General features: G+C 41.0%; 1 protein-coding gene across 7 annotated transcripts in view; it reads left to right on the top strand.

Moving 5' to 3' along the window:
* Nucleotides 1-27961, top strand: part of EML4 (EMAP like 4) — a 227630-nt gene that overhangs the window by 130152 nt on the left and 69517 nt on the right. For all 7 annotated transcript variants that reach the window (XM_056568163.1, XM_056568162.1, XM_056568168.1 and 4 more), the window contains exons 2-3: nucleotides 14714-14896; nucleotides 24069-24192. In XM_056568163.1, the coding sequence (XP_056424138.1) occupies nucleotides 14714-14896; nucleotides 24069-24192 (307 nt within the window). The remainder of the gene's footprint in view (nucleotides 1-14713; nucleotides 14897-24068; nucleotides 24193-27961) is intronic.

Raw genomic sequence — 27961 nt, 5'->3', positions numbered from 1 at the left:
AGACCACTGAGAAGGGATTGACAGGCGGTGATGATGAAAGGGTGGGAGTGATGACAGGGTGATGATGATGGGGGTGATAATGACAGGGTGATGATGATTACGGGGTGATAATGACAGGGTGATAATGACAGGCTGATGATGACAGGGGGTGATAATGACAGGGTGATGATGACGGGGGTGTTAATGACAGGGGGGGATGATGTAGGACTGTGAATTTATGGAACGGTCTACCTCAGGAACTGGTCACAGCAGGAACAATTAACAGCTTTAAAACAGGATTAGATACATTCCTGGAACAAAATAAGATTAATGCTTATGAAGAAATATAAAATCTCATCCCTTCCCCAATATCGCGCCACACCCCTACCCCTTAATTCCCTGGTTGAACTTGATGGACATATGTCTTTTTTCGACCGTACTAACTATGTAACTATGTAACTATGTATTTCCCACCCCGAGCCTCGGCTTATATTCAGGTCGGCTTATACTCGAGTATATACGGTACAAAAAAAAAAAAAAAAAAAAAAATCGAGCAACATAAGAACAGAAACAGAGGGAGCACTCACGGTTCAGGAGACTTGCAAGTAAGGATTGACCGGTATCGATTTTTTTTTTAGTTAGGGCTGATACGATAATCTGTGGAGGTTGAGGCCGATAGCCGATAACTTATACCGATATTCCGGTATAAATTATCCGGCTATCTGCTGCTGTTTGTTCCCGTACACATCGGGGAGAGTTATGTTCCTTTTCGGCAGTAGCCGATCCCTGTATCTTGGTGTTTCTATATACAAAATAAAGTTTAGCCGCCATCCACTGTAGATATACAGTGGTCCCACCAAAAATACAGAAAAAATGATGCACAAATAAATAACTAAACAAGAAATAGAAGAAAATTAACAAAATCTTTATTAAAGTATATCATTAATTAAAAAACGATAGCACAAATGCATAATAAAAACAAGGCACCGAAAAACACTACAGATGGGTAGGTGAGGACTGGAACTGAGTATAGAGAGGTAATAAATATAAATATAAATACGAGGTCAAAGGGCAATAAGAGTATATGCCAGAGGTGGAGACGCACCAAATGGCTGCTGAACGCAAGCACGAGGGCAAGGAGAAAATGAACAAAGGGATCAAACCCAAGGACCAGAGGGAACAAGTATGCCAGACCTTACCTACCAACCCCAACGATCGTTTCACCACTAAATGGCTTCCTCAAGCCATTTAGTGGTGAAACGATCGTTGGGGTTGGTAGGTAAGGTCTGGCATACTTGTTCCCTCTGGTCCTTGGGTTTGATCCCTTTGTTCATTTTCTCCTTGCCCTCGTGCTTGCGTTCAGCAGCCATTTGGTGCGTCTCCACCTCTGGCATATACTCTTATTGCCCTTTGACCTCGTATTTATATTTATATTTATTACCTCTCTATACTCAGTTCCAGTCCTCACCTACCCATCTGTAGTGTTTTTCGGTGCCTTGTTTTTATTATGTATTTGTGCTATTGTTTTTGAATTAATGATATACTTTAATAAAGATTTTGTTAACTTTCTTCTATTTCTTGTTTAGTTATTTATTTGTGCATAATTTTTTCTGTATTTTTGGTGGTGCTTCTATCTTGCACATTACTTACCTCTTTGAGGTATAGTCTCTTATGTAGGTGTTTATATACAGTGGTCCCTCAAGTTACAATATTAATTGGTTCCAGGACGACCATTGTATGTTGAAACCATCGTATGTTGAAACCAGAACTCTATGGAAACCTGGTAATTGGTTCTGAAACCACCAAAATGTCATCCAAAAATAGGAAAAAGTGAGGATTAAAGAAAACTAAGTAGATAACTAATATAGATAAAGCAAATCCTTACATATAAAAGTAATAAAGATCTGCTGGGAGCTGTAAATCACTGTCTATGTCATCGTTTCCCAACCAGAGTGCCTGCAGCTGTTGCTAAACTACTACTCCCAGCATGCCCGGACAGCCGAAGGCTGTCCGGGCATGCTGGGAGTTGTAGTTTTGCAACAGCTGGAGGCACCCTCTTTGGGAAACACTGGTCTATGTAGAGGACAGAAGCTTCTTCAGGGTCCTGTACAGAACACACAGTGTCCTAAAAAAAGGAAAATGGAGCCACCCTCACCTGGTGTCCAAAGGAGCAGGTAACCCTGTCAGTGATAAAGAGTAGTACAGAACATGTAATACCTCCCTGTACTGTAGGGGGCACTACCAGACACCAGTCAGTGCATGCACTTTAGGATTACACCGGTTTTACCAGTGAAATATCCATTCTGATTGGTCGGTTCTTCCAGTCATTGACACGTTTCGCAGATTCCATAGCATTGTATGTTGAGTCTGGTTTCAAGTTACAATGGTCCAGAAAAGACCATTGTATGTTGAAACTATTGTATATTGAGGCCATTGTAACTTGAGGGATCACTGTACATGCACGATAGTGTAGATGTACAGTGTTCACCGCTGAGCTACACCTATAGCGTAGGCAGGAGAGGGATTACCTCAGGTGTGACTTCTATGCTAACAAAAAAGAAGGGTCACGTAGTAGGAGTATGTTCACACCGAGGTCCACAGGTAAATAGAACAAGCCATATATTAGTTGTAGTCGCTGGAAATCTTATTCATAAGTGTAAGGTCCAACCTGAGGAATTGTAGTACTATAGTCACATAGTCCGGTACCGCAATGCACCGCAGTTCTCACACAGGTTATCACCAGCGGCAAAGAAATATTTACGATCACAGTCTCTCCCCAGCAGTTATAAAATGCGTAGAAAAAATAAACCTGTTATCCTGAACTTGCTTCGAACGGATGCGTCCCCCCCAGCTAATAGCAACAGTTTATCCTCCGAGTGGATGGCAGTCCCTTCGGTGGTGCAAAGGTCCGTATCGAATCCTGCCGGTGTGCTGAGCGAGTTAAAGGGTACCTCTCATCAAATAAACTTTTGATATATTTTAGATTAATAAATGTTGAATAACTTTCCAATAGCATGTTAATGAAAAATATGCTTCTTTCTATTGTATTTTTCCCGATCAGTCCTGTCAGCAAGCATTTCCGACTCATGCTGGAGTCCTAAACACTCAGAGCTGCCAGCCTGCTTTGTTCACAGCCAAACAGGCTGTGAACAAAGCAGGCTGGCAGCTCTGAGTGTTCTCCTTTGTGAACAAAGCAGACTGGCAGCTCGTAGTGTTTAGGACTCCAGCATGAGTCTGAAATGCTTGCTGCCAGGACTGGTAGGGAGACCCCTAGTGGTCATTTCTTCAAAGTGGAAAATTAAATAGAAAGAAGCTATTTTTTTTAATAACATGCAATTGTAAAGTTATTCTGCATACATTAATCTATAATATATCAGTTTTTTTTGATGAGAGGTACCCTTTAAGGTGTTTTTCAGTCGTGCATTAGATCCATATATGTTTTAAATGGTACAGCTGGTTGTTGCAGTTATTGCCAGTTCTGTTGCGGATTCAACGCATTTCTTGCTTTTAGTCTCATCAGGAATCATGTTTGTACAGCATTCTGATTTTTGAAAAATATCAGGTTCTCTGTAGTAGGATGCCGCATACAGCACTTACGGCGGCCTTATACTGACTACTAGAGATGAGCGAACTTACAGTAAATTCAATTGGTCACAAACTTCTCGGCTCGGCGGTTGCTGACTTTTCCTGCATAAATTAGTTCAGCTTTCCGGTGCTCCGGTGGGCTGGAAAAGGTGGATACAGTCCTAGGAAAGAGTCTTCTAGGACTGTATCCACCTTTTCCAGCCCACGGGAGCACCTGAAAGCTGAACTAATTTATGCAGGAAAAGTCATCAACTGCCGAGCCGAGAAGTTCGTGACGAATCGAATTTACTGTAAGTTCGCTCATCTCTACTGACTACATTCGCAGAGCGTACTTTTTAACACACCCCGGAACCTCCTCTAGCATCACATCACTCTAATTCTAGCTGCACCTGTCATGTTCGTCAGGAAAGCTACGGATCGGGCTAATAGAAGGTTCTAACAAGAAATATAGATCATGTGTATGCCTCTAGACACCTATTCTGATGGTGCGTATATTACCCAAATTAACCAGATTAAACCCTGAGATATAAAAGAGGGTTTTTGGTCCGGCTGAAAATCCGTATTAAACTGTGTTTTTTCTGTATTTTTTTTTTTAACATGGGAGTCAATGGGAACCGTACAGAAACGTATGTTCGTACAGTTCCATCCGGTTTTCACCATACGTTTTTTGACTTTACACGGTTTTAACTTTTCACTCCATTATGTTTGAAATTCCAAGAAAAAAACTGTGCACAGTTTAAAAAAAAAATAAAAAATAAAAAATAAACTGATGCAACCGGACATCATTTTTCAAACCGTATACGGTTTACAACCGTGTACAGATAAAAATTTGTACACACGTTATGATACAGTTTAGTCAGGTTTTGAGGAATCCGTTTTTATTTTATTTATTTTTTTAAATCAAAAACCTGATACAGGAACTGTATTGCAAAAACGTGGTGTGAACCCGGCCTAAGCATGGTTTACCATAGACCAAACCGCTGGTGACCTTTTCGCCATCATAACTAGAAGCCCCGCCATCCCCAGACGATGTCTTCTATGGAATAGTTGATGCAAAATTCTGTGTTTTTGTCCACATATTTTCTTGTGCCGATCTTCCTGACACATGTTCCCTGCTGTCTGGCAGCTCGGCTGACGTCTCCATTCGCTTTTGTACCAGGCAGAAGCTCGGTATATTTTTAATATGGTGTTAAATACACATACATTAAATTATTAACATACCTAGGCTGCAAATCCGCAGCTGCGTTCCCCTAATTGGGACCGCGCGAAGATAATTCCTTTATATACTTTGTCTTCACCCGTAGAGGTTCTCTCTTTACTTTGGCAGCTTTTCGCTAAATCTCCAGTGTGGTAGACGTAAGTCACGTCGAGGGTTAGTACAGCTGCAGCGCAGACCCTATGAATGGCTTTCTGTGACTGCGTCTGCTGCCGAGAGGGAAAGATTTTCCACCAATTAGCCAATGCCGATATCTCGACTGAAACTTTTCCAGCTCCGGTGACCCATGCCGAGATCTTTTTTTTTTATTTTTATTTGGGGTGGGGAGATTGTTTAGATTTTTCTATGTTTATTTTTTCTTTACAGCTCGCAGTGTAGTGACGGGTGAGGTGGTGATGCTTGTTTTACAGTTACACAGATGAACTATTGTGCTCTTTGCTTTTCTCCGTTTAAAGCTTTTTCCCACCAATATAAATTTAATTGCATTCATCTTACAAAGTTATACAAATGTCTATTCCTGTAAATGTAAAATTACAAGGCTGCCCATGTCTAAAATCTGTTTTTGAGTCCTGTTTCCGGTGGTTAGGACCACCATTGCGACTGATGGTCATGCGCAAGAAGATCTCCTGGCTTGGTCCGTTCCCTAAATAGCATAGTGCAGTGTTTCCCAACCAATGTGCCTCCGGCTGTTGCAAAACTAAAACTCCCAGCATGCCCGGACAGCCAACGGCTGTCCGGGCATGCTGGGAGTTGTAGTTTTGCAACAGCTGGAGGCACACTGGTTGGGAAACACTAACGTAGTGAACATATACTTATAGCTCTTGGCTGTACTGCTACCTAGGAAGTGTACCTAAGAAGTCAAGTCTAGAAATTGTAATATATATAAATATATATATATATATATATATATATATATATATTATATTGTGTGTGTGTGTGTATATATATATATATATATATATATATATATATATATATATATATATATATATATATATAATTTTAGTTTTGTATCTTTTATATATTTATAGTATGTTATTAAAATTTTATAATTTATAGTATTTTATATAATTATATAATGTATATTTTCTATAGTATATTTTATATATTATAATAATATATAGAGTTTTTTGCCCCGGACTATGATAACAGAAAAAAAAACAGCACTTTGTTCAGACAAAAGTTTGGGAGGGGGGGGGGGGGGGGTGGCTTTGCTTCCCATGGATAGTCTTCTTCCCAAAAATGGCACTCTACGTAGGCATGAAATGAAATGTGACTGTTCAGCCTCTCTAGGTGGCTTTTCTCCAGGTTTGTGAAAGGCTAAAACATCACATTTTTTAAAACCTGAATGGGTGAATAAAATCACCTTTTTCACGCTGCTTTTCTACTTTTGAATACATATCTTTTTATCCCCAGTTTCAGCAAAATCTATTATTTTTATACTGGTGTCCCCTCAATCAGAGCTATATAGAGGGTGGTTTAAAGGGGTACTCCGGTGAAAAACAAATGTTTCCAAATCAACTGGTGCCAGAAAGTTAAAGGAGATGTCCGGTGCTCACTTTTCTTATTTTATCCGTTCCGGGCTGAAAATTAAAAGAAAACAAATTTTCTCTTACCTGCCTAGGCTCCCCCGGTGCTTCAGTACAGGTGTTCGGTTCCCGGGCTGTATTCTTCTTACTTCCTGTTAGCCTGGCACGTCACACGGAGCTTCAGCCTATCACGGCCGCAGCGATGTCCCGCCTCGGCCAGTGATAGGCTGAAGCTCCGTGTGACGTGCCGGGCTAACAGGAAATAAGAAGAATACAGCCCGGGGACCGAACACCTGTACCGGAGCACCGGGGGAGCGTAGGCAGGCAAGAGAAAGCTTCTTTTTTTTTTTTTTTTTGCAGCCCGGAACGGATACAATAAGAAAAGTGAGCACCGGACATCTCCTTTAAACAGATTTGTAAATTAAACTTGATAGAGGAAATGAAAAGCCGGCGACTCACCGCTCTTCCAACGTCAGCACATTTATTTGTACGGCCCATCGAAGCACCAAGCGGTGTGAAACATCAGTGTCGCCTCTCAGTGGTACCCCCCGATAACATCTATGCGTCCCCCCATGATGTACTGATTGCTGTGAGTATATACAAATAAATGTACTGAAGTTGGAAGAACGGTGCGTCGCCGGCTTTTAATTTCCTCTATCAAGTTCCATTTATTATCACTTTTATGCAAGCCTGAGCACCACGTATCCACAGTTCAACCGCAGATAGAGGCTTTGTATCCAGTGCAGGTGGTACAGAAGTAGGCAGTGCCGAATCCCTTCATCTTGCCTTTCAAGATTTGTAAATTACTTCTATAGAAAAATCTCAAACCTTTCATTACTTATCAGCTGCTGTATGCTCAACAGGAAGTTCTTTTCTTTTAAAATGTCTTTTCAGTTTGACCACAGTGCTCTCTGCTGACACCTCTGTCCATGTCAGGAACTGTCAAGAGCAGGAGCAAATCCCCTTAGGAAACCTCTCCTGCTCTGGACAGTTCCTGACACAGACAGAGGTGTCAGCAGAGAGCATTTTTAAATAGAAGTAATTTACAAATCTGTGTAACTTTCTGGCACCAGTTGATTTGAAAACATTTGCTTTCCACCAGAGTTCCCCTTTTAAGTATACTCCTTTGTAGTTATAATTCCTCTTCCATCCTGTAAATTATCAACCCCCACCCTAAAATATATAATCCCTTATTAGAGAACACTGTGTGATGGTAGTATACAGCGTTTTGATAAATCTCCCCCATTGACTCTAAGGGTACGTTCCCACCTGGCGTATTTTGCTGCTGCGTATTTTCCTACCAATTGACTTCAATGGGAAACAAAATATGCAGCAGCAAATATGCAGCAAACATACCCTAAGGGTACGTTCACACGGGCGGATTTTTTAGCAGGTTTCCTGCTGTGAATTTTGAAAGGGGGCGGGCTCTTCTCGACTGTCCGCAGCAGATTTTCCGCGGCAGAATTTGTTCCCCAGCCTGAACAAAAACAAATTTAAAATCAGCTGGTGCCAGAAAGTTATAAGGATTTGTAAATTACTTCTATATTTTCTGTATGATCCTGAAACAGTCCCATAGAAATCCAGCTGATCTATTTGCTCTTCAAGTGGGGACTGACTGAAGCTCATTGCAAAAGGGGGGGAGGCTCCTGCTGCAGCCAGTGATCTCATAGCCAGACACAGGATTGTGAATAGGACAAGGGCAGGGAGGACTGATCTTTTAGAACACACAAAGAAATGTTAATGTATTTTTTCAGTTTTGATTCTATTAGGAATCAAAATAGGATCAAAGGAAATGAGATTAAGGGAGGACCTGACATACGCTCTTATTTATTTTTTATGTTTACTAATTCTTTTAAGAAATTTTGGTTTGTCATGATGATTATAGGGGATGGATTGTACTGCATGCGACTAGGGATCGTGTCTCCATAGCTCATTTTATATATATATATATATATATATATATATATATGTGTGTATGTATTTTATTTATAATTTTTTATTTTTTTTTTGCCCTTTTTATATTTTTATTTGGGTACACCCTACACTTAAATCCATCCTGTCCTTGAGGCGGACTCGAGGACTGGGTTGGGGCACCCTTGTTGTACAACATTGCACATTCTCGTGTCTGATCAGAACCCAGGTTTAATCTTCATTTATGCTCAATGTTTAGCACATACTTCAGCAAAGTTTTCCAAACTCACCGTCTAACATACCTATACACTTCTATAAGACAGATGTATGCCAGAACTGTCTTTTTTTTGGCATACAATTTTGTGGTGATACCTTTTTTGTTGTTGTCTCTGCATAGACTTGTATATATGTATGCTTGGGTACTCACCTCTGTGAGTCGCAGCGGAAAGCCTCTGGCACACAACGCTAAGCTTTAGCCATCCGTGCATTACCGATGGGCAACGTATAACAACGCATCATAGCCCACTGAATCTTTCCTGGGCAAAATCCATTGTTTGCCGGGGGTCTCCATAGCCGGGCCTGCTGCAGTAACATTAAAGGGGTATTCCAGGCAAAACCTTTTTTATATATAGATCAACTGGCTCCGGAAAGTTAAACAGATTTGTAAATTACTTCTATTAAAAAATCTTAATCCTTCCAATAGTTATTAGCTTCTGAAGTTTTCTGTCTAACTGCTCAATGATGTCACCCGGGACGTGAGTCATCAGAGAGCAGTTAGACAGAAAACAACAACTCAACTTCAGAAGCTAATAACGATTGGAAGGATTAAGATTTTTTTTTTAATAGAAGTAATTTACAAATCTGTATAACTTTCCGGAGCCAGTTGATATATAAAAAAAAAGTTTTTGGCCTGGAATACCAAACTTTTTTTTTTTTTTTTTTTTAAATCAACTGGTTCCAGAAAGTCAATCAGATTTGTAAATTACTTCTATAAAAAAAAAAAAAAAAAAATCTTAATCCTTCCAGTACTTATTAGCAGCTGTATACTACAGAGGAAATTATTTTCTTTTTCGATTTATCTTCTGTCATAACCGCAGTGCTCTCTGCTGACCTCTGCTGTCCATTTTAGGAACTGTCCAAAGCAGGAGAAATTCCCCATAGCAAACAGATGCTGCTCTGGATAGTTCCTAAAATGGACAGCAGAGAACACTGTGGTCGTGACAGAAGAGAAATCCAAAAAGAAAAGCATTTCCTCTGTAGTGTACAGCCGCTAAGAAGTACTGGAAGGATATTTTTTTAATAGAAGTCATTTACAAATCTGTTTAACATTCTGGCAACAGTTGATTAAAAAAAAATAATAATAAAAAAAGTTTCCACGGGAGTACCCCTTTAAAGGGTTTGCCGGTGAGAAGACAACCCCTTTAAGGACCAATCCTGAAAAGGGATTTATGGCCATTTAATAGTTGTCATCATGTGTAAAGTTACTCAGTAGTAAATTGTAATGGTCGTAAATCGCTCCTATAAATAGGAATGTAATGGGGACGCTGGTCTGATGCGGCCAGACTCCCAGGTTTTCCATTATTTCCTAAATGTATAATAAAACCACTTCTGCAAGTGAAATTAATGCAGTAAGTTTGAGTAGTCCGGGTAGTCTGGATGCAGAAGCTGTAATTCCCCCTTTACCTCTGAAGAATAGTCCTGACTGCGCCAAGTCCCGTCTGCTAATCTGTGTCTTAAGTGGCCAAGCAGATTCTTGGATTCCCGGCAAAATCCGTCTTCTCCTTCAGTCGGCTCCAAGATTGAGGCCATGTGTCTTGCCGGCAGACATTTTATTTTAGGTTAATGATTGTGATGAGCAGTGAATGACAAAGTGGGAACGTGTCTGCAGATCGCTAGGTTTACCTGATATCTGTCCATAAATGTTAGTTTGTCAGAGACATTTATCAATGTTGGTGAAGGGTAGAAAAGATTTTACCCTGTTTGCTTGGTGTATTGTTTGCACAGGACATTTTGCTCCTCTATAGAAGTGATCTGCAGAGAGTGGTGTAAGCTTTGTGCTCTAGCATAGACACTCTTGTATGTGTCCTATTACATGGTGTAGATTTGCGAAAACTAAATAGGCTTTGCGCAAAAAAAATAAAAACTTCTAAATTTAATTTGCGGAAATAATAAATACAGCTCCACTACATAAAGTGGGGTACGGTGCACCAAACAATAGACAACTTTGAAAGATGTTCTACTGAAAATTGCACAAAATTTGCAGGAACATTTAGAACATTGAAGTGGTGTAAAGCCAATAATAAATGTCCTCTATGTACCAATGTATATTGATGTCTGTATACTGTAAGTGTGAATATATGGGCAGGTCTGTATACTGTAGGTATGAAAAAAAAGTGTTTATATGCAGGTCTATATACTTTGTGTGTGTGTATATAATATATTCTATCACTCTGTAGGTGTCAATATAGGTGCAGGTGTATATACTGTAGATAGGACTATAGGTGCAGGTGTATATACTGTAGATAGGACTATAGGTGCAGGTGTATATACTGTAGATAGGACTATAGGTGCAGGTGTATATACTGTAGATAGGACTATAGGTGCAGGTGTATATACTGTAGATAGGACTATAGGTGCAGGTGTATATACTGTAGATAGGACTATAGGTGCAGGTGTATATACTGTAGATAGGACTATAGGTGCAGGTGTATATACTGTAGATAGGACTATAGGTGCAGGTGTATATACTGTAGATAGGACTATAGGTGCAGGTGTATATACTGTAGATAGGACTATAGGTGCAGGTGTATATACTGTAGATAGGACTATAGGTGCAGCTCTGTATATACTGTAGATAGGACTATAGGTGCAGCTCTGTATATACTGTAGATAGGACTATAGGTGCAGCTCTGTATATACTGTAGATAGGACTATAGGTGCAGGTGTATATACTGTAGATAGGACTATAGGTGCAGGTGTATATACTGTAGATAGGACTATAGGTGCAGGTGTATATACTGTAGATAGGACTATAGGTGCAGGTGTATATACTGTAGATAGGACTATAGGTGCAGGTGTATATACTGTAGATAGGGCTATAGGTGCAGCTCTGTATATACTGTAGATAGGGCTATAGGTGCAGCTCTGTATATACTGTAGATAGGGCTATAGGTGCAGCTCTGTATATACTGTAGATAGGGCTATAGGTGCAGCTCTGTATATACTGTAGATAGGGCTATAGGTGCAGCTCTGTATATACTGTAGATAGGACTATAGGTGCAGCTCTGTATATACTGTAGATAGGGCTATAGGTGCAGCTCTGTATATACTGTAGATAGGACTATAGGTGCAGCTCTGTATATACTGTAGATAGGACTATAGGTGCAGCTCTGTATATACTGTAGATAGGACTATAGGTGCAGCTCTGTATATACTGTAGATAGGACTATAGGTGCAGCTCTGTATATACTGTAGATAGGACTATAGGTGCAGCTCTGTATATACTGTAGATAGGACTATAGGTGCAGCTCTGTATATACTGTAGATAGGACTATAGGTGCAGCTCTGTATATACTGTAGATAGGACTATAGGTGCAGCTCTGTATATACTGTAGATAGGACTATAGGTGCAGCTCTGTATATACTGTAGATAGGACTATAGGTGCAGCTCTGTATATACTGTAGATAGGACTATAGGTGCAGCTCTGTATATACTGTAGATAGGACTATAGGTGCAGCTCTGTATAAACTGTAGATAGGACTATAGGTGCAGCTCTGTATATACTGTAGATAGGACTATAGGTGCAGCTCTGTATATACTGTAGATAGGACTATAGGTGCAGCTCTGTATATACTGTAGATAGGACTATAGGTGCAGCTCTGTATATACTGTAGATAGGACTATAGGTGCAGCTCTGTATATACTGTAGATAGGACTATAGGTGCAGCTCTGTATATACTGTAGATAGGACTATAGGTGCAGCTCTGTATATACTGTAGATAGGACTATAGGTGCAGCTCTGTATATACTGTAGATAGGACTATAGGTGCAGCTCTGTATATACTGTAGATAGGACTATAGGTGCAGCTCTGTATATACTGTAGATAGGACTATAGGTGCAGCTCTGTATATACTGTAGATAGGACTATAGGTGCAGCTCTGTATATACTGTAGATAGGACTATAGGTGCAGCTCTGTATATACTGTAGATAGGACTATAGGTGCAGCTCTGTATATACTGTAGATAGGACTATAGGTGCAGCTCTGTATATACTGTAGATAGGACTATAGGTGCAGCTCTGTATATACTGTAGATAGGACTATAGGTGCAGCTCTGTATATACTGTAGATAGGACTATAGGTGCAGCTCTGTATATACTGTAGATAGGACTATAGGTGCAGCTCTGTATATACTGTAGATAGGACTATAGGTGCAGCTCTGTATATACTGTAGATAGGACTATAGGTGCAGCTCTGTATATACTGTAGATAGGACTATAGGTGCAGCTCTGTATATACTGTAGATAGGACTATAGGTGCAGCTCTGTATATACTGTAGATAGGACTATAGGTGCAGCTCTGTATATACTGTAGATAGGACTATAGGTGCAGCTCTGTATATACTGTAGATAGGACTATAGGTGCAGCTCTGTATATACTGTAGATAGGACTATAGGTGCAGCTCTGTATATACTGTAGATAGGACTATAGGTGCAGCTCTGTATATACTGTAGATAGGACTATAGGTGCAGCTCTGTATATACTGTAGATAGGACTATAGGTGCAGCTCTGTATATACTGTAGATAGGACTATAGGTGCAGCTCTGTATATACTGTAGATAGGACTATAGGTGCAGCTCTGTATATACTGTAGATAGGACTATAGGTGCAGCTCTGTATATACTGTAGATAGGACTATAGGTGCAGCTCTGTATATACTGTAGATAGGACTATAGGTGCAGCTCTGTATATACTGTAGATAGGACTATAGGTGCAGCTCTGTATATACTGTAGATAGGACTATAGGTGCAGCTCTGTATATACTGTAGATAGGACTATAGGTGCAGCTCTGTATATACTGTAGATAGGACTATAGGTGCAGCTCTGTATATACTGTAGATAGGACTATAGGTGCAGCTCTGTATATACTGTAGATAGGACTATAGGTGCAGCTCTGTATATACTGTAGATAGGACTATAGGTGCAGCTCTGTATATACTGTAGATAGGACTATAGGTGCAGCTCTGTATATACTGTAGATAGGACTATAGGTGCAGCTCTGTATATACTGTAGATAGGACTATAGGTGCAGCTCTGTATATACTGTAGATAGGGCTATAGGTGCAGCTCTGTATATACTGTAGATAGGGCTATAGGTGCAGCTCTGTATATACTGTAGATAGGGCTATAGGTGCAGCTCTGTATATACTGTAGATAGGGCTATAGGTGCAGCTCTGTATATACTGTAGATAGGGCTATAGGTGCAGCTCTGTATATACTGTAGATAGGGCTATAGGTGCAGCTCTGTATATACTGTAGATAGGGCTATAGGTGCAGCTCTGTATATACTGTAGATAGGGCTATAGGTGCAGCTCTGTATATACTGTAGATAGGGCTATAGGTGCAGCTCTGTATATACTGTAGATAGGGCTATAGGTGCAGCTCTGTATATACTGTAGATAGGGCTATAGGTGCAGCTCTGTATATACTGTAGATAGGGCTATAGGTGCAGCTCTGTATATACTGTAGGTTTGACTATACGTGCAGGTCTGTATATACTGTAGGTTTGACTATACGTGCAGGTCTGTATACTTTGGACTTGAATCCATGTGCAGGTAATTTTTATACTCAAATCTATAGACGTGACTGTATTTTTAAATATTTATTTGTATATGTATGTGCATTTCAATGTAGATGCACATTTATAGTTGTGTTTTATATAGTTCTCTACGTATGTGCATAATGTTGAGACAGCCGTGTACTGAGGCTTTTCAATGTTGGAGATAATATATTTAGAGATGAGCGAACTTACAGTAAATTCGATTCGTCACAAACTTCTCGGCTCGGCAGTTGATGTCTTTTCCTTTTCCTGCATAAATTAGTTCAGCTTTCAGGTGCTCCCGTGGGCTGGAAAAGGTGGATACAGTCCTATGAGACTCTTTCCTAGGACTGTATCCACCTTTTCCAGCCCACCGGAGCACCGGAAAGCTGAACTAATTTATGCAGGAAAAGTCAGCAACCGCCGAGCCGAGAAGTTCGTGACGAATCGAATTCACTGTAAGTTCGCTCATCTCTAAATATATTATACCATTATTATTGTGCAGATGCAGAGAGTTCATGTTTTCATACAATGTGTTCAGATGGATGGTTCAGCTGCTCTTCTGACCTCCTTGATCTGTGCTTGTCTCTTTAAACAATATTTTCATCAGGATAAAAAAATATTTATACTAAATGTATAAACAATGCTAACTATCTGTCTCTTCCTCTTTACAGATGATAGCGTTTCTGCGGCAAGTACCTCTGATGTGCAGGATCGTCTGTCCGCCCTGGAACTGCGAGTGCAGCAGCAGGAGGATGAAATCACTGTACTCAAAGCTGCCCTGGCCGATGTGCTCAGACGTCTGGCCATTTCCGAGGATCAAGTGGCCACTGTCAGAAAAGCACCTCTGAGCAAAGGTAACCACTGCTACTGCCTAAAGCCTGGTCAAGTAGACCTCTGTGCCCATGTTCTAGTGGCTTGTATGAGCATAGAGTCATAGAATCTACCTTTTTATTTTTTATTATTCTTTTTTTCGGGAAATAGCGCCACACTTACCTGTAGGTCGTGTCTGGTATTAAAGCTGAACCTTTTTCAAATGGAGGGACTGAGCGCCAGCATCCTAGGCCGGGTTCAGTCACCAATATCAGGCGCAGACCTGATGAGATCAGGATGCGGACGTATAGTCGGGAGGAGAGCAGTGGGTGCCATTCATTTTAATGGCAAAAATGGAGTCGCCTAGTCTCATATATTTTAATCCAGCTGAACCCAATAGCGATCCAGACCGCACTATTGAGTTCCGATAAAAGAGCATATACCAGAAAGCGGCTTGAATGGGATTCACTTAGGTGCCGGGTGCTGCCTCCGTGAAGGGGGCATAACGTCATGGCCACGCCCACTAGTGATGTCACGCCCCCTCCATTCAAGTCCATGGGCTGTGGCAGGACAGCAGTCACACCCCCCTCCCATAGATATGAATGGAGGGGCGTGGTATGATGTCTCTAGGGGTGTGTGGCTGTGACATCACATCGTCGTCACGGTGGTAGCGCCCGGCACAGAATGCCGCACTAAGGGGGCTGCATCAAGATCGTGGGGGTCCCCAGCAGCAGGACCCCTGCGATCATACATCTTATCCCCTAGCCTTTGGATAGGGGATAAAATGTATAAACCCGGAATACCCCTTTTAAAATGAATGGCATTCGCTACTCTCCGCCACAGTATATGCCAGCATTCTGTTGCCTACGGATACCTGAAACTGAAAATTCAAAATTACATGTTTTTAGTACTTATGTGACTAGGAAAGATTTTACATATAAAGTTTTTTAGATATTCCGGTGGTCTACACCAGTGGTCTCCAAACTGTGTCCTTCTAGATGTTGCGAAACTACAACTCCCAGCGTGCCTGGAGTTGTAGTATTTGCAACATCTAGAGAGCTGCAGTTTGGAGACCACTGGTCTAGACCAGTGTTTTCCAACCAGTGTGCCTCCAGCTGTTGCAAAACTACAACTCCCAGCATGCCCGGACAGCCTCCGGCTGTCCAGGCATGCTGTGAGTTGTAGTTTTGCAACAGCTGGAGTCACACTGGTTGCGAATTATTCGTCTTTTTTTTCCCCCCCTGGTAACATTAAAACTGCGTTGGTGTGAAAGGACTTGTAAAGGTGTCTGTAATATTTGTTTCCTGTATGAACCTATTTTTGTTCAGTCCAAGTTTCCGCTTCCCCTCCATCCCCGCTTCCTCAGGGATCTAATGTCTGGATGGGAAGTGTGAACTATAAAAATCGTAGACTTTGCAGAAATGATCGATGTAGAGAAGTCACTTTGAGTGAAATAAACAGAGCACAAGATTGTGACCTCCCAGTTCCCTCTATGCAGTGTAAATAGTGGTGAAATACAGAGTAATTAAGAAAGTGAGAATCAATATGGATAAAAATGCAGAATAGAGGTTCTGTCTTTCCCTGTTGCACTTCTTTTCCCCACAATTAAAGGAGAACTCCAGGGCAGTAAAACTTCTCCTCTATCCAAAGGATAGGGGATATGTTTAAAGGGGTTATCCAGGAAAAACTTTTTATATATATATATATATATATATATATATATATATATATATATATATATATATATCTCAACTGTCTCCAGAAAGTTAAACAGATTTGTAAATTACTTCTATTAAAAAATCTTAATCCTTTCAGTATTTATGAGCTGCTGAAGTTGAGTTGTTCTTTTCTGTCTAAGTGCTCTCTGATGACACGTGTCTCTGGAACCGCCCAGTTTAAAAGCAAATCCCCATAGCAAACCTCTTCTGCTCTGTGCAGTTCCCGAGACAAGCAGAGATGTCAGCAGAGAGCACTGTTGCCAGACAGAAAACAACTCAACTTCAGCAGCTGATAATTATTGAAAGGATTAAGAATTTTTTTTAATAGAAGTAATTTACAAATCTACAAACGCAACAGAGAAGGGGAGAGCACTCTTGCGAACAATATCCCCTTATGTCAGGAGAACGGTCCTCGGTGACCTATGCCAGTGTCTCCTGCGGGGTGCACATACAACAGTATAAAGTATCCAAAGTACAAAAAGGAGCACGTACGTGCACTCACCGAAAAGCAGAGACAATCAGATGTGAAGGTCCGGTGACGGGTCTCGGCATCGGCGCTGGCGTGTGGCGCTCGGAGGCTCCGAGCGCTACACGCCAGCGCCGATGCCGAGACCCGGCACCCCGTCACCGGACCTTCACATCTGATTGTCTCTGCTTTGCGGTGAGTGCACGTACGTGCTCCTTTTTGTACTTAATTTACAAATCTGTTTAACTTTCTGGAGCCAGTTGATATAAAAAAAAAAATAGTTTTTTCCTGGAATACCCCTTTAAGTTCACAAGGGGTGTTCGGATATCTCTGATATAGCCTCACTGGGTACAGTCCTGCGTGTAAATCGATCAGGGGAGAGATCTCTGTATATTGATCGCTTTATGGTTTTTATACATTGTTATTTGGTCGCCCCCCTCAGCCATCTTTTCTCTAATCCAAAAATCTGAAAATAATAATGGAAGATAATGAATGTTAGGACTCGATATCCCATACATTAAAAGGGTACTATTCTGAAGGGGGGGGTAGAGGGTGCCAGACAGATTTGTATAACTTGTGTAGTTATTTTCAGTCTGACCACAGTGCTCTCTGCTGCCACCTCTGTCCATGTCAGGAACTGTCCAGGGTAGAAGCAAATCCCCATAGCAATCCTCTTCTTCTTCTCTGGACTGTTCCTGACATGGACAAAGGTGGCAGCAGAGAGCACTGCGGTCAGACTGGAAAGAACTACACAACTTCCTCTGGAGCATACAGCAGCTGAGAAGTACTGGAAGTGTTAAGATTGTAAAATAGAAATAATTTAAAAATTTGTTTAACTTTGTAGTAACAGTTGATTTACAAAAAAATAAATTACATTTTTTTTCAGAGACCCCTCCCTTATATGTCAGAAAAAAAATCACAGCACTGTTTTCATTAAAGTAGCATTGGGAATTAACAGTAGAATATATTAGGACACTAACAGGTAGGTTAGTAGGATTAGTGGAACGTAAAAAGTACCACCTTAGACCAAATAATGCCAACGTTTCGGCCCTCCTGGGCATAGCGCTCAGCGGCTCTAAAGTGCGTCTGGAAGCAGAGAGAATAGAAAACAATCCCCTATCTAGCTGACATCTGATCAGACGCCTCTGGTGCCAAAAACTGTCCACAGTATTCCATGTGTGGTCTCGCTTGGGATTTTGGACAGTGATAGAATTATGTTTTGACATGAATTTATATTCCTCTTTTTCTTGCACCCCTTGATTTTGTTTGCCTTGGCAGCAGCTGCCTGACAATGGTTGCCAGAGAGAGCTGAGAATAGTGGGGTGCCAGGCAGGGGTTTCTCAGCCTAAATAACCCAATAGGTCTAGTTTTTAGAATTTCCTTATCATTGCATGTGTTTATTTCTAGTTACCTTCTTACAGTAGTGCTGGGTGGTATGACCAAAAATGCATATGATGGTATTTTTGTAAGTTATGGCGGTTCGCACATATTTAACGGTATAAACTTTGACTCGCCTTCCTACGTTCCCCCGTTGCTCCAATATCTGCCTCACTGTTCTCCGCTGCAATCTTCATGCTGCTTGGGGATGGGAACGTCACAGAGCCATCAGCCGGCTCCTTACATGACAGTGTGCTCAGCCTATCGCCGGTCGAGGCAGGACATCGCTGCGGCCGGTGATACGCTGATGGCTCTGTGACGTTCCGTCCCCAGGAAGCTGCATGAAGATTGCAGCGGAGAACAGTGAGGCCGATACCAGAGCAACCGGGGAACGTATCAGCACTATCTTACAGCAAGAATAAATTGTGAATTAACTATAGCAAATGAGAAGCGTGATGTCTACCTGGTTTTACTATGGGTTTCTCTACAGTACTTTGGAAATAACATCTATTACATTCAGAACTCCACTTAATTGGAGATTGTCAGATTTAAAATTTATGTATATGTTGTACATCCTGGCAAAACCCTTTCTAATATACTTTTATAAAAAAAAGTTTATTTTTTAAGAAATCATGGCTTCTAAAACACGCTACTAGGTGTCCCCATACCATCCAGAACATAATCCTGTCCAGCTGCAGCATCATCTTTGTCCCAGCTGAAGCACAGGCAAGGACAAAGTCCAGGAAGTGAGGGCAGGACTACCACTCCTCTGTGCTCACTCCTGTCCTATCTATCAGACTCCTGTCTGTAAACAGAGAGGAGGGGGTTACAGAGCAGTCTGCAGTGACTGGATGAAGAGACCCAACTCGGGGAGGAAGATGAGTCATGCAGAGTGAGGACATGTCCCCTCTAAGCACAGCAATGACAAACCAAAGTAAGCAACAGAAAGTATTTGTGAGAGAAATATAGCTACTAGACACACAACAAATATGTGCATGATCAGGATTAAAGGAAATAGTGTGAGTGACCAGGAATCCAAAGAGGGGTCATTTACTGTGGTTCTCAAAATATTTTTGTCAAGCCGACAAAGCCGAGCAAATTTCTCAGACATTTTCAACATTTTTGCCTTTTTAGTTTAAATAGGTATCAAACATCCTGTGCCTGGTGATGTGCCGCCCAGGAAGACATTTTGATGGTTTGACTAGTTTGACTTACAAGACTTAGATGCTTGTTTCTATTGATATGTTTTTTTCTTGATTTAAAAAGAACTCGTTGTCGTCATCTTCATGCTGCCTAAACAATGAGTCTTCGGGGTGGTCCCTGGTGGCTTCTCTCTGCCCCACAAGCTCTGATATATATCTGAACCACCCCTGTAACTTGTTGTTTATTCATTTATACTCTTCTACCTATGCTTTTTGTGATTTCAGTTATAGGTTCACTTTAAAGGGGTTCTTCCCTGCTCAATGTTTGGAACAAACTGTTCTGAACGCTGGAGCCGGGAGCTCATGACTTCTTAGCCACACCTCCTCATGACACCCCGCCCCCTCAATGCAAGTCTACGGGAGGTCACGCCCCCTCCCATAGACTTGCATTGAGGAGGTGGGGCATGACATCATGAGGGAGCAGGGCAGGGGGCTATGACATAACGAGCTCCCTGCTCCAGCGTTCAGAACAGTTTGTTCCAAACGCTGAGCAACGGAGTACCCCTTTAATACACACAAACCTAAGTTGTGTTTTTCTGTGATGGGAATCTTCTGGATATCCGTGAAACCTCTTTTAATTAATGAAGAATTTTTCAGATAGTAGCAAAATCCATTATTTGTAATAAATGTGTTCTCCTCTTTGATCTCTCACAAATTTTGGCTCCTTTCCTGCTTACCGAACACTGGATCTCATTTTACATTTGTTTCACATCTGGTTGTCGAGCCCAGGCCAAAAAAGATAAAGCGGCCATTTTTCAGACTGTTTACTCTGCTAATTGACACATGATGTGACTGGCAGACGGGTGCAATGTGCCTGCTGGAGGAAACATGCTATTCCAGGTGATTTATCTCTTGTTTGGCAATAGATGTTTGCTTTGGAGCCTGCATTGATTTCTTTAGAATTTTTTTTATCTTTGCAGTTGAACAAAGGTTTCTTTTGTTATGTAGGTGTCATAGCAGATGAAAGACTGGAGGCAAATCAAAAGACATGGAATAATTAAATCCTCCATAGTTCAGAGTCCATTGTGAGAGTCTCCTCATCCAGTACAAGTGACTCTTGATATCTTCCTAATTTTTAAAGTGGAGTCTTTTATTAAAGGAGTACTACCGTGCTGACAACTTATCCCCTATCTAAAGGATAGGGGATAAGTTGCCTGATCGTGCGGGGTCCCGCCACTGGGGACCCCCGCGATCTCGCACGCAGCACCCCACTTTCATCAGGCCCCGGAGCGAACATCCGCTCCCGGTCTGATGACGGGGCCGGTGATAGTGACCTCACGTTTCCGCCCCATGTGATGTCATGCTCCGCCCCCTCAATGTAAGTCTATGGCAGGGGGCGAGACAACTGTCTTGTCCTTGCCATAGACTTGCATTGAGGGGGCGGAGCGTAACGTTACACGGAGCTGTGACGTCACTATCACCAGCCCCATCATCAGACCCGGAGCGGATGTTCGCTCCGGGGCCTGATGAGAGTGGGGTGCTGTGTGATCGTGGGGGTCCTCAGCCGTGGGACCCCGCACGATCAGGCAACTTAACCCCTATCCTTTAGATAGGGGATAAGTTGTCAGCACGGTAGTACCCCTTTAAGTCCAAAATAATTTAGAGTTGTATGTATGGTATATTTGATCCCTTTTCTCTTCAACCCATTAAAGCTTACCTGTCATATCCCACAAAAAAATGTGTTTTGCTACTCAGCAGCTGATCCTGATCATGTAAATATAATTATACGTGCCTAGCACCTATATTTCTCTCACAAATAACTTCTATCTGTTGCTCACTTGGTTTGTCATTCTGTGCTTTGGAGGGGGCATGTCCTAACTGCATGATTTATCTTCCTCCCTGAGTGCTGGTTCTCTTCATCCAATCCCTGCAGGCTGCTCTATAACCCCCTCCTCCATGCTGCAGTCTGATAGGACAGGAGTGAGCACAGAGGATTGCTAGTTCCACCCTCACTTTCCAGATTTTGTCCATGCCTGTGAACAAAGGTGATGCTGCATCCGGACAGGATTATTTTCTGGATCGTATGGGATGTTTTTCACAAGCCATGATCCTATAAAATGGAAATAAAAAATTCTTATGAAGTATATTAGAAAAGTTAGTGTTTTGCCAAGATGTACAACATATAAAAAGTTTTGAATCTGACAGTGCCCATTTAGGACACAGGAAATGTATTTATTTTTGTGTTTTTGTCTTTCATTGCCTTCTAAGAGACATGGGAGGAGATTTGTCAAAACCTGTGCAGAGGAAGAGTGGTGCAGTTGCCTATAGCAACCAGTCAGATCGCTGCTTTAATTTTTTTTAAAGAGGCCTGTGAAAAATCAACGCAGCAGTCTGGTTGCTATGGGCAACTGCACCACTTCCTCTGCACAGGTTTTGATAAATTTCCCCCATGCCTATGACATGACTTATTTTTTCATTCACAGACCCATATGAGGGCTTGTTTTTTTGCGCAACCAATTGTACTTTGTAATGACTTCACTCATTTTACCATAAAATGTATTACTAAATGTATGGTGCAACCAAAAAAATATTCACATTAAAATTAAAAAGAAAACCACAGTTTAGCAACTTTTGGGGGCTTTTATTTTAACATCGTGTACTTTGCGGTAAAACTGACATGTTCTCTTAACTCTGTTGGTCAGTACGACTAAAATGTTCCTCTTATTTACAAGTTTTTCTATTATTGTACTGCTTTTAAGAAAACTCCAACTTTGTTTAACAAGTTATCCTACTTTGACCCCCTTTACTATTCTTATTTTTTCATATATAGGCTCATTTTTTGTACCATGATCTGTAGAAAAACTAAATTGGTAACGCTTTTTTTTTTGGTAACACTTTTCTGTGATGTGACTGAATATCAGCAATTTTGGACGTTGGTATGTTATTAAATTTACATTTATGCCGTTCACTGTACAGGCTCATTAACATTATTTTTTAATAGTTCGGACATTTCCACACACAACGATACCAAATATGTTTTATTTGTTTACTCGCTACAATGCCGCACATTTTATAGGCCGTGTCCTTAAGGGGGGGGGGTTAAAGTCAATCTGTCTTCTACAGTTCACCTTTCAAACTATTAACACTGTTAAATAACTGTTAGGAGACACTTGGTACCTGTCACATCTCTCTCTCTGTCCTTTCATAAAGTACAATAATGCTTTTATTCCCGGGTGCCAAGAGTCAAAGGTGTTCCCAAGCCCTTGAAGTTCTGAAGGTTGCAACTCCTCCTCCTATCCCTGTCTGTGCTTGATTGACAGTCAGCTCTCAACCTCCAAATGATGTGTAAGACTTGGAAACAGTGCTCGGCTTCCAGCTGACTGTCAATCAAGCAGAAACAGAGATGGGAGGGGAAGTGAGGAGGTGTTCCAGTCTGCAGCACTTCAGGTTTAGGAACACCTCTTTGACTCTGCACCAGAGAACAAAACAGTGTCTCTCTCCAGCTGTTGTAAAACTAGAACTACTGGCATGCCCGGACAGCCGTTGGCCAAACCTTTAAAAAACAAATAAATATACTAACTTAGGGCCCTTTTACACAGCAGAATTTCTGTGCGGCGCTAAGACGGTTCAGAAATGCGCCATTTCCATAAACGGCAATTTTTTCAAGCGGATCACTCTGAAAAAATGGACATTCATTGTTTCTTTGGTTTCTCTCCAAAAGCGAAGCAGGAAATTTCCATTTTTGCTGCTTCTACAGAGGATACCTTTTAAGGATTTGTCTTCATGCTTTGTGAATTTCGTTTAATCTCCTTATGCATACACTAAATAAAATATTATACAAAAAAAAGAAGGTTGCAGCAGAACTCTTGGTCAAAAAATGGAGGCTCTTAGCTCACTTTTTAATCAAAACGTGTCCCCCATCCACCACGCGGAGGTGGCCTCATTTCGTATGCTACCCTAACACTCATTTCACTCACCTCTGCTAGGCATATAGCCTCTGAATGGGTGACATGCTGGATCCACTATCAATTTGTACATACATACATACACACACACATATACAAAGGCGTAGCTTCTGGGCCCCAATGCAAAATCTGCAACAGGGCCCCTATATGTAAATTAGAATACTGGTCTCTTATTGGGAAGATGTGCCTTGAGGCCCCCTTGGGCACCAGGACCCTGGTGCAACTGCTACCTCTATAGCTTCACCTATGTATGTATATATGTATGTATGTAGATATATACACACACACACGTACATAGTGAATTTATGTTATGCAATTATAGAGGTGACTATGTGATTAGATTTACGGCTCCCGTGTTCTGACAGTTCACTCATCTGAACACTGTATTATTTAGAAATTTCAACCATGTTAGTTTTGGGAGTTTTAGAAAAAAAAGTAAGGGTAGGTAGGTCTTTATTTTCACTAAAACTTTATTTTGGGCTCTTAAAAAGTAAATCCTGACAACCACTGATACTTCTTGAAATTTTAAATTTTTCTTTCTCCCCTAGGTCCAGCCATGCTTCGTGAAGCTCATTCTATACCTTGTATAACCAATGGAGGTGCCCGAACCGGAAAACCAAGTCACACTGGATTAATTGCTAGAAAAGATACACTGGCGTCAGCAGCCAAAAGGTAAATTTATATCCTCAAAAATTTAAAATTATGAATAGTACAAACACATTCTATTTCCTCTCTTCCCTCTCCTTCTCTCCTCTGTCTTTTTTTTTCTTCTCCTCCCTCTTCTCTTCTCCTCCCTCTTCTCTTCTCCTCCCTCTTCTTCTTCTCCCTCCTTCTTCTCCTCTCCGCCCTCTTCTTCTCCCTCTTCTTCTTCTTCTCCACTCCTCCCTCTTCTCTCCTTCCTCTACTTCTCCTCTCCTCCCACTTCTCTCCTTCCTCTTCTTCTTCTCTCCCTCTTCTCCTCCCTCTTCTCCTCTCCTCCCTCTTCTCCTCTCCTCCCTCTTCTCCTCTCCTCCCTCTTCTCTTCTCCTCTCCTCTCCTATCTCTTCTCCTCCCTCTTCTCTCTTCTTCTCTTCTCCTCTGCTCCTCTTCTCTCTTCCCCTCCTCTCCTATCTCTTCTCCTTCCTCTTCTCTCTTCCCTCTTCGATTCTCCTCTGCTCCTCTTCTCTATTCCCTATTCTTCTCTTCTCTATTCCCTCTTCTCCTCTGCTCCTCTTCCCTCTTCTCCTCAGCTACTCTTCCCTCTTTTTCGCCTCTTCTCTTCTCCCTCCTCTACCTTGTAAAATGTTGTGCTTGTGTTTTGCATTTAATCACTTATTAGGTTCCCCAACAGATACATTATTTCCGTCAGTTAGACTTGCTTCTGACATTAGGTGGTTTTTAGTAATTGCCAATTTTATATTTTGTTATTTTTTTTTAAAATGTTTTCCTTTTCTGAAGCCTGCGTGTTAACTTTATGGATTTTTACTTGATGTCTTACTCAACAAGGGCATGTATAGTTAGTTTTTACTGTAAAGCATTGATAGGTTTAACCCCTTAACGACGCAGGACGTAAATGTACGTCCTGGTGAGGTGGTAATTAACGCACCAGGACTTACATTTACGCCCTAAGCATAACCGCGAGCAAGCCCTCATACTAGTCTGTGGATGAAAATATAAAAGAGTTATGATTTTTTGAAGGAGAGGAGGAAAAAATTAAAATGTAAAAATAAAATTTTCGGCATCCTTAAGGCCCAAATGGGCTGCATCCTTAAGGGGTTAATATTTGTGCAAATGTCATTCATATTTTTTTTTCTACAAATAGAAAAAAAAATAGTGGGAAATCAATTTCTAGGATTTTGCCACCCTGTCGGTATACTGTCTAAACATGCCTATGTTAGAAGCGTCCATTTTACTCTTGTAAGAATAGGACTTATTATGCAGCACATACTGTGGTGTAAATTATCTCAGAAGAGTCATGTGGGTGGTCCTGGGTTACTGAGGAGTCATTGGGGCCGTTCACTGAAGGGGAGTAGTAGTACTAGAATTTGCGAAGCAGAAACCTATTTTAGTAGCAATAAATATGATGCTATCTTTATGAACATTTGCATGTGTTTTTTTTCACTTTTAAATTCATATGCTTTTATAGAACAGTTCCTTAGTTATTTTATTTCCTTTTATTACATTATTGTTTTTGCTTTATTAGTCAATTGTGATTAAAGGGGTACTCCGGTGACAACCTTTTTTCTTTTAAATCAACTGGTGGCAGAAAGTTAAATATATTTGTAAATTACTTCTATTAAAAAATCTTAATCATCAGTGGAACACTGATGACATCACGAGCACAGTGCTCTCTGCTGACATCTCTGTCCATTTTAGCAACCATGCATAGCAGATGTATGCTAAGGGCAGCATGGTGGCTCAGTGGTTAGCACTGCTGCCTTGCAGTGGTGAGGACTTGGGTTCAAATCCCACTAAGGACAACAATAAAGCGTTATTATTATTATTATAATAACGTCAGCAGAGAGAACTGTGCTCGTGATGTCATAAGAGAGCATTCCAAAAAGAAAAGAATTTCCACTGTAGTATTCAGCAGTATTCAGCAGCTAATAAGTACTTTTTAATAGAAGTAATTTACAAATATGTTTAACTTTCTGCTACCAGTTGATTTAAAAGAAAAAAGGTTTTCACCGGAGTACCCCTTTAATTTTTCTTTGTGAAGCCCAATTGATTTCAAGTGTTCTAGTACCAAAGTTGTCAATGTAAGAAATGTACGTCTAATGTTATGTTATAATATTTGTTTAATCTTTAATAGTTGAAACGTGAAAAGTTTTGGTTGGTGTCTGTGTCTCAGTGCGGAAACCTCCCCCGGTCATGAGCAACAATAGCACATTACTCCCTGATCTATGTCTCGCTGTCCCATAGACTTAAATTATTATTTTTTAGTTTTTTTTTTTTTTTTATTATAGGGACACTCTGTAGCAAACTCTGAGATTTAAATATAAAAGTAGTGCAGTCCAAACATGCAGCTTTCTGCTACCAGTAAGAGACTGGATGGAAAGTGAGGCTAGTAATGTTTTATATCTGCACTACTTTTTTTATGTAAGAGGCATTTTAATGTTTTTTTGAATTTGCGTTGGTTGCATGTTTATGATGTGAGGTTGCCAGGATCACTGACAGCAGAGTTCATACACAAAGGCCCTGATTTACTAAGAGTTCAGTGTAGTTTCCTTTGTGTTTTTTTTTTCTCCTAACAGATTTTTTTTTTTTCACAGTATTTACTAAAGTTTTCCTACATTTTGCACTTTTCCCTAGGTTTATTTTTTTTATACACATGCTTTGAACTGTAGGGTTTTCCTCAGCTCAAATCCACCACAACATTAATGGAAACATTAGTAAATATATTGTGATTTTCCAAAAATGTCGGGGACATGCCCCCTTTCCCTTTTTCAATTGACAATTTTTTTTTTTTTCTTCAATTCTGGCACAGTTAAGCAGTTCTGCTCTCTACTGACACCTCTGTCCATGTCAGGAACTGTCCAGAGCAGCAGAGATTTCCTATGGGAATTTGATGCTACTCTGGACAGTTGCTGACATGGACAGAGATGTCAGCAGAGGGCACTGTGGTCAGGCAGAAAATAAATTCCTGTGGAGCATAAAGCAGCTGATAAGTACTGGAAGGATTAAGATTTTTAAATAATTGACTTAAGAAAAAAAAAATATATATATATACTTTTCCCTGGAGTACCCCTTTAATCCTGGACAACCTTAGAAGCTTTCTTTCCTTCTTTGTCATCATTTAAAAGGGTATTCCGATCTCATAAACCGTGGGCTGCTTGAAAAAGACTACCTGGGTAAGGAGCGATGTGGTTCAGCAAAATGGAGAGCAGCTGCCGAGACCCACCCCTATCACTAGTTACCCTGGTTCTGGCGGCATTTTTAAACTGATTTCTCATAATCACCCAAGTGTTTCAGAGTAAATCATAGTGTGTCCGGATCAAGCTCCCTGCACCTGTCTCGGTGGCGGTGCGGGGGCGGGGCATTATCGGCTTATCGGCAAGGTAATTGCCGATGCCGATAATGCCTAAAATCGTGATTATCGGCCGATCCCTAGTGTACAGAACATGTAATACCTCCCTGTACTGTAGGGGGCGCTACCAGACACCAGTCAGTGCATACACTTCAGTAATACAGGGGTTTTACCAGTGAATGCCCATTCTGATTGGTCGGTTCTTCCAGTCATTGACACGTTTCACAGATATGGACTGTCTCTAGCATTGTATGTCGAGTCTGGTTTCAACTTACGATGGTCCAGAAAAGACGATTGTATGTTGAAACTATTGTATGTTGAGGCCATTGTAAGTTGAGGGATCACTGTATCTGCCGCACCATTACACCTCCAATGGATACACCCTTTAATTCCTTACATTCCATTTCAGTAGAAGTCTGCATGTGTTTAGAGCTT

The sequence above is a fragment of the Hyla sarda genome, chromosome 3 (assembly GCF_029499605.1).
Source record: "Hyla sarda isolate aHylSar1 chromosome 3, aHylSar1.hap1, whole genome shotgun sequence".
Lineage (NCBI taxonomy): Eukaryota > Metazoa > Chordata > Amphibia > Anura > Hylidae > Hyla > Hyla sarda.
Note: the sequence above shows the minus strand (reverse complement) of the source record. Positions and strands in the feature narration are given on the sequence as shown.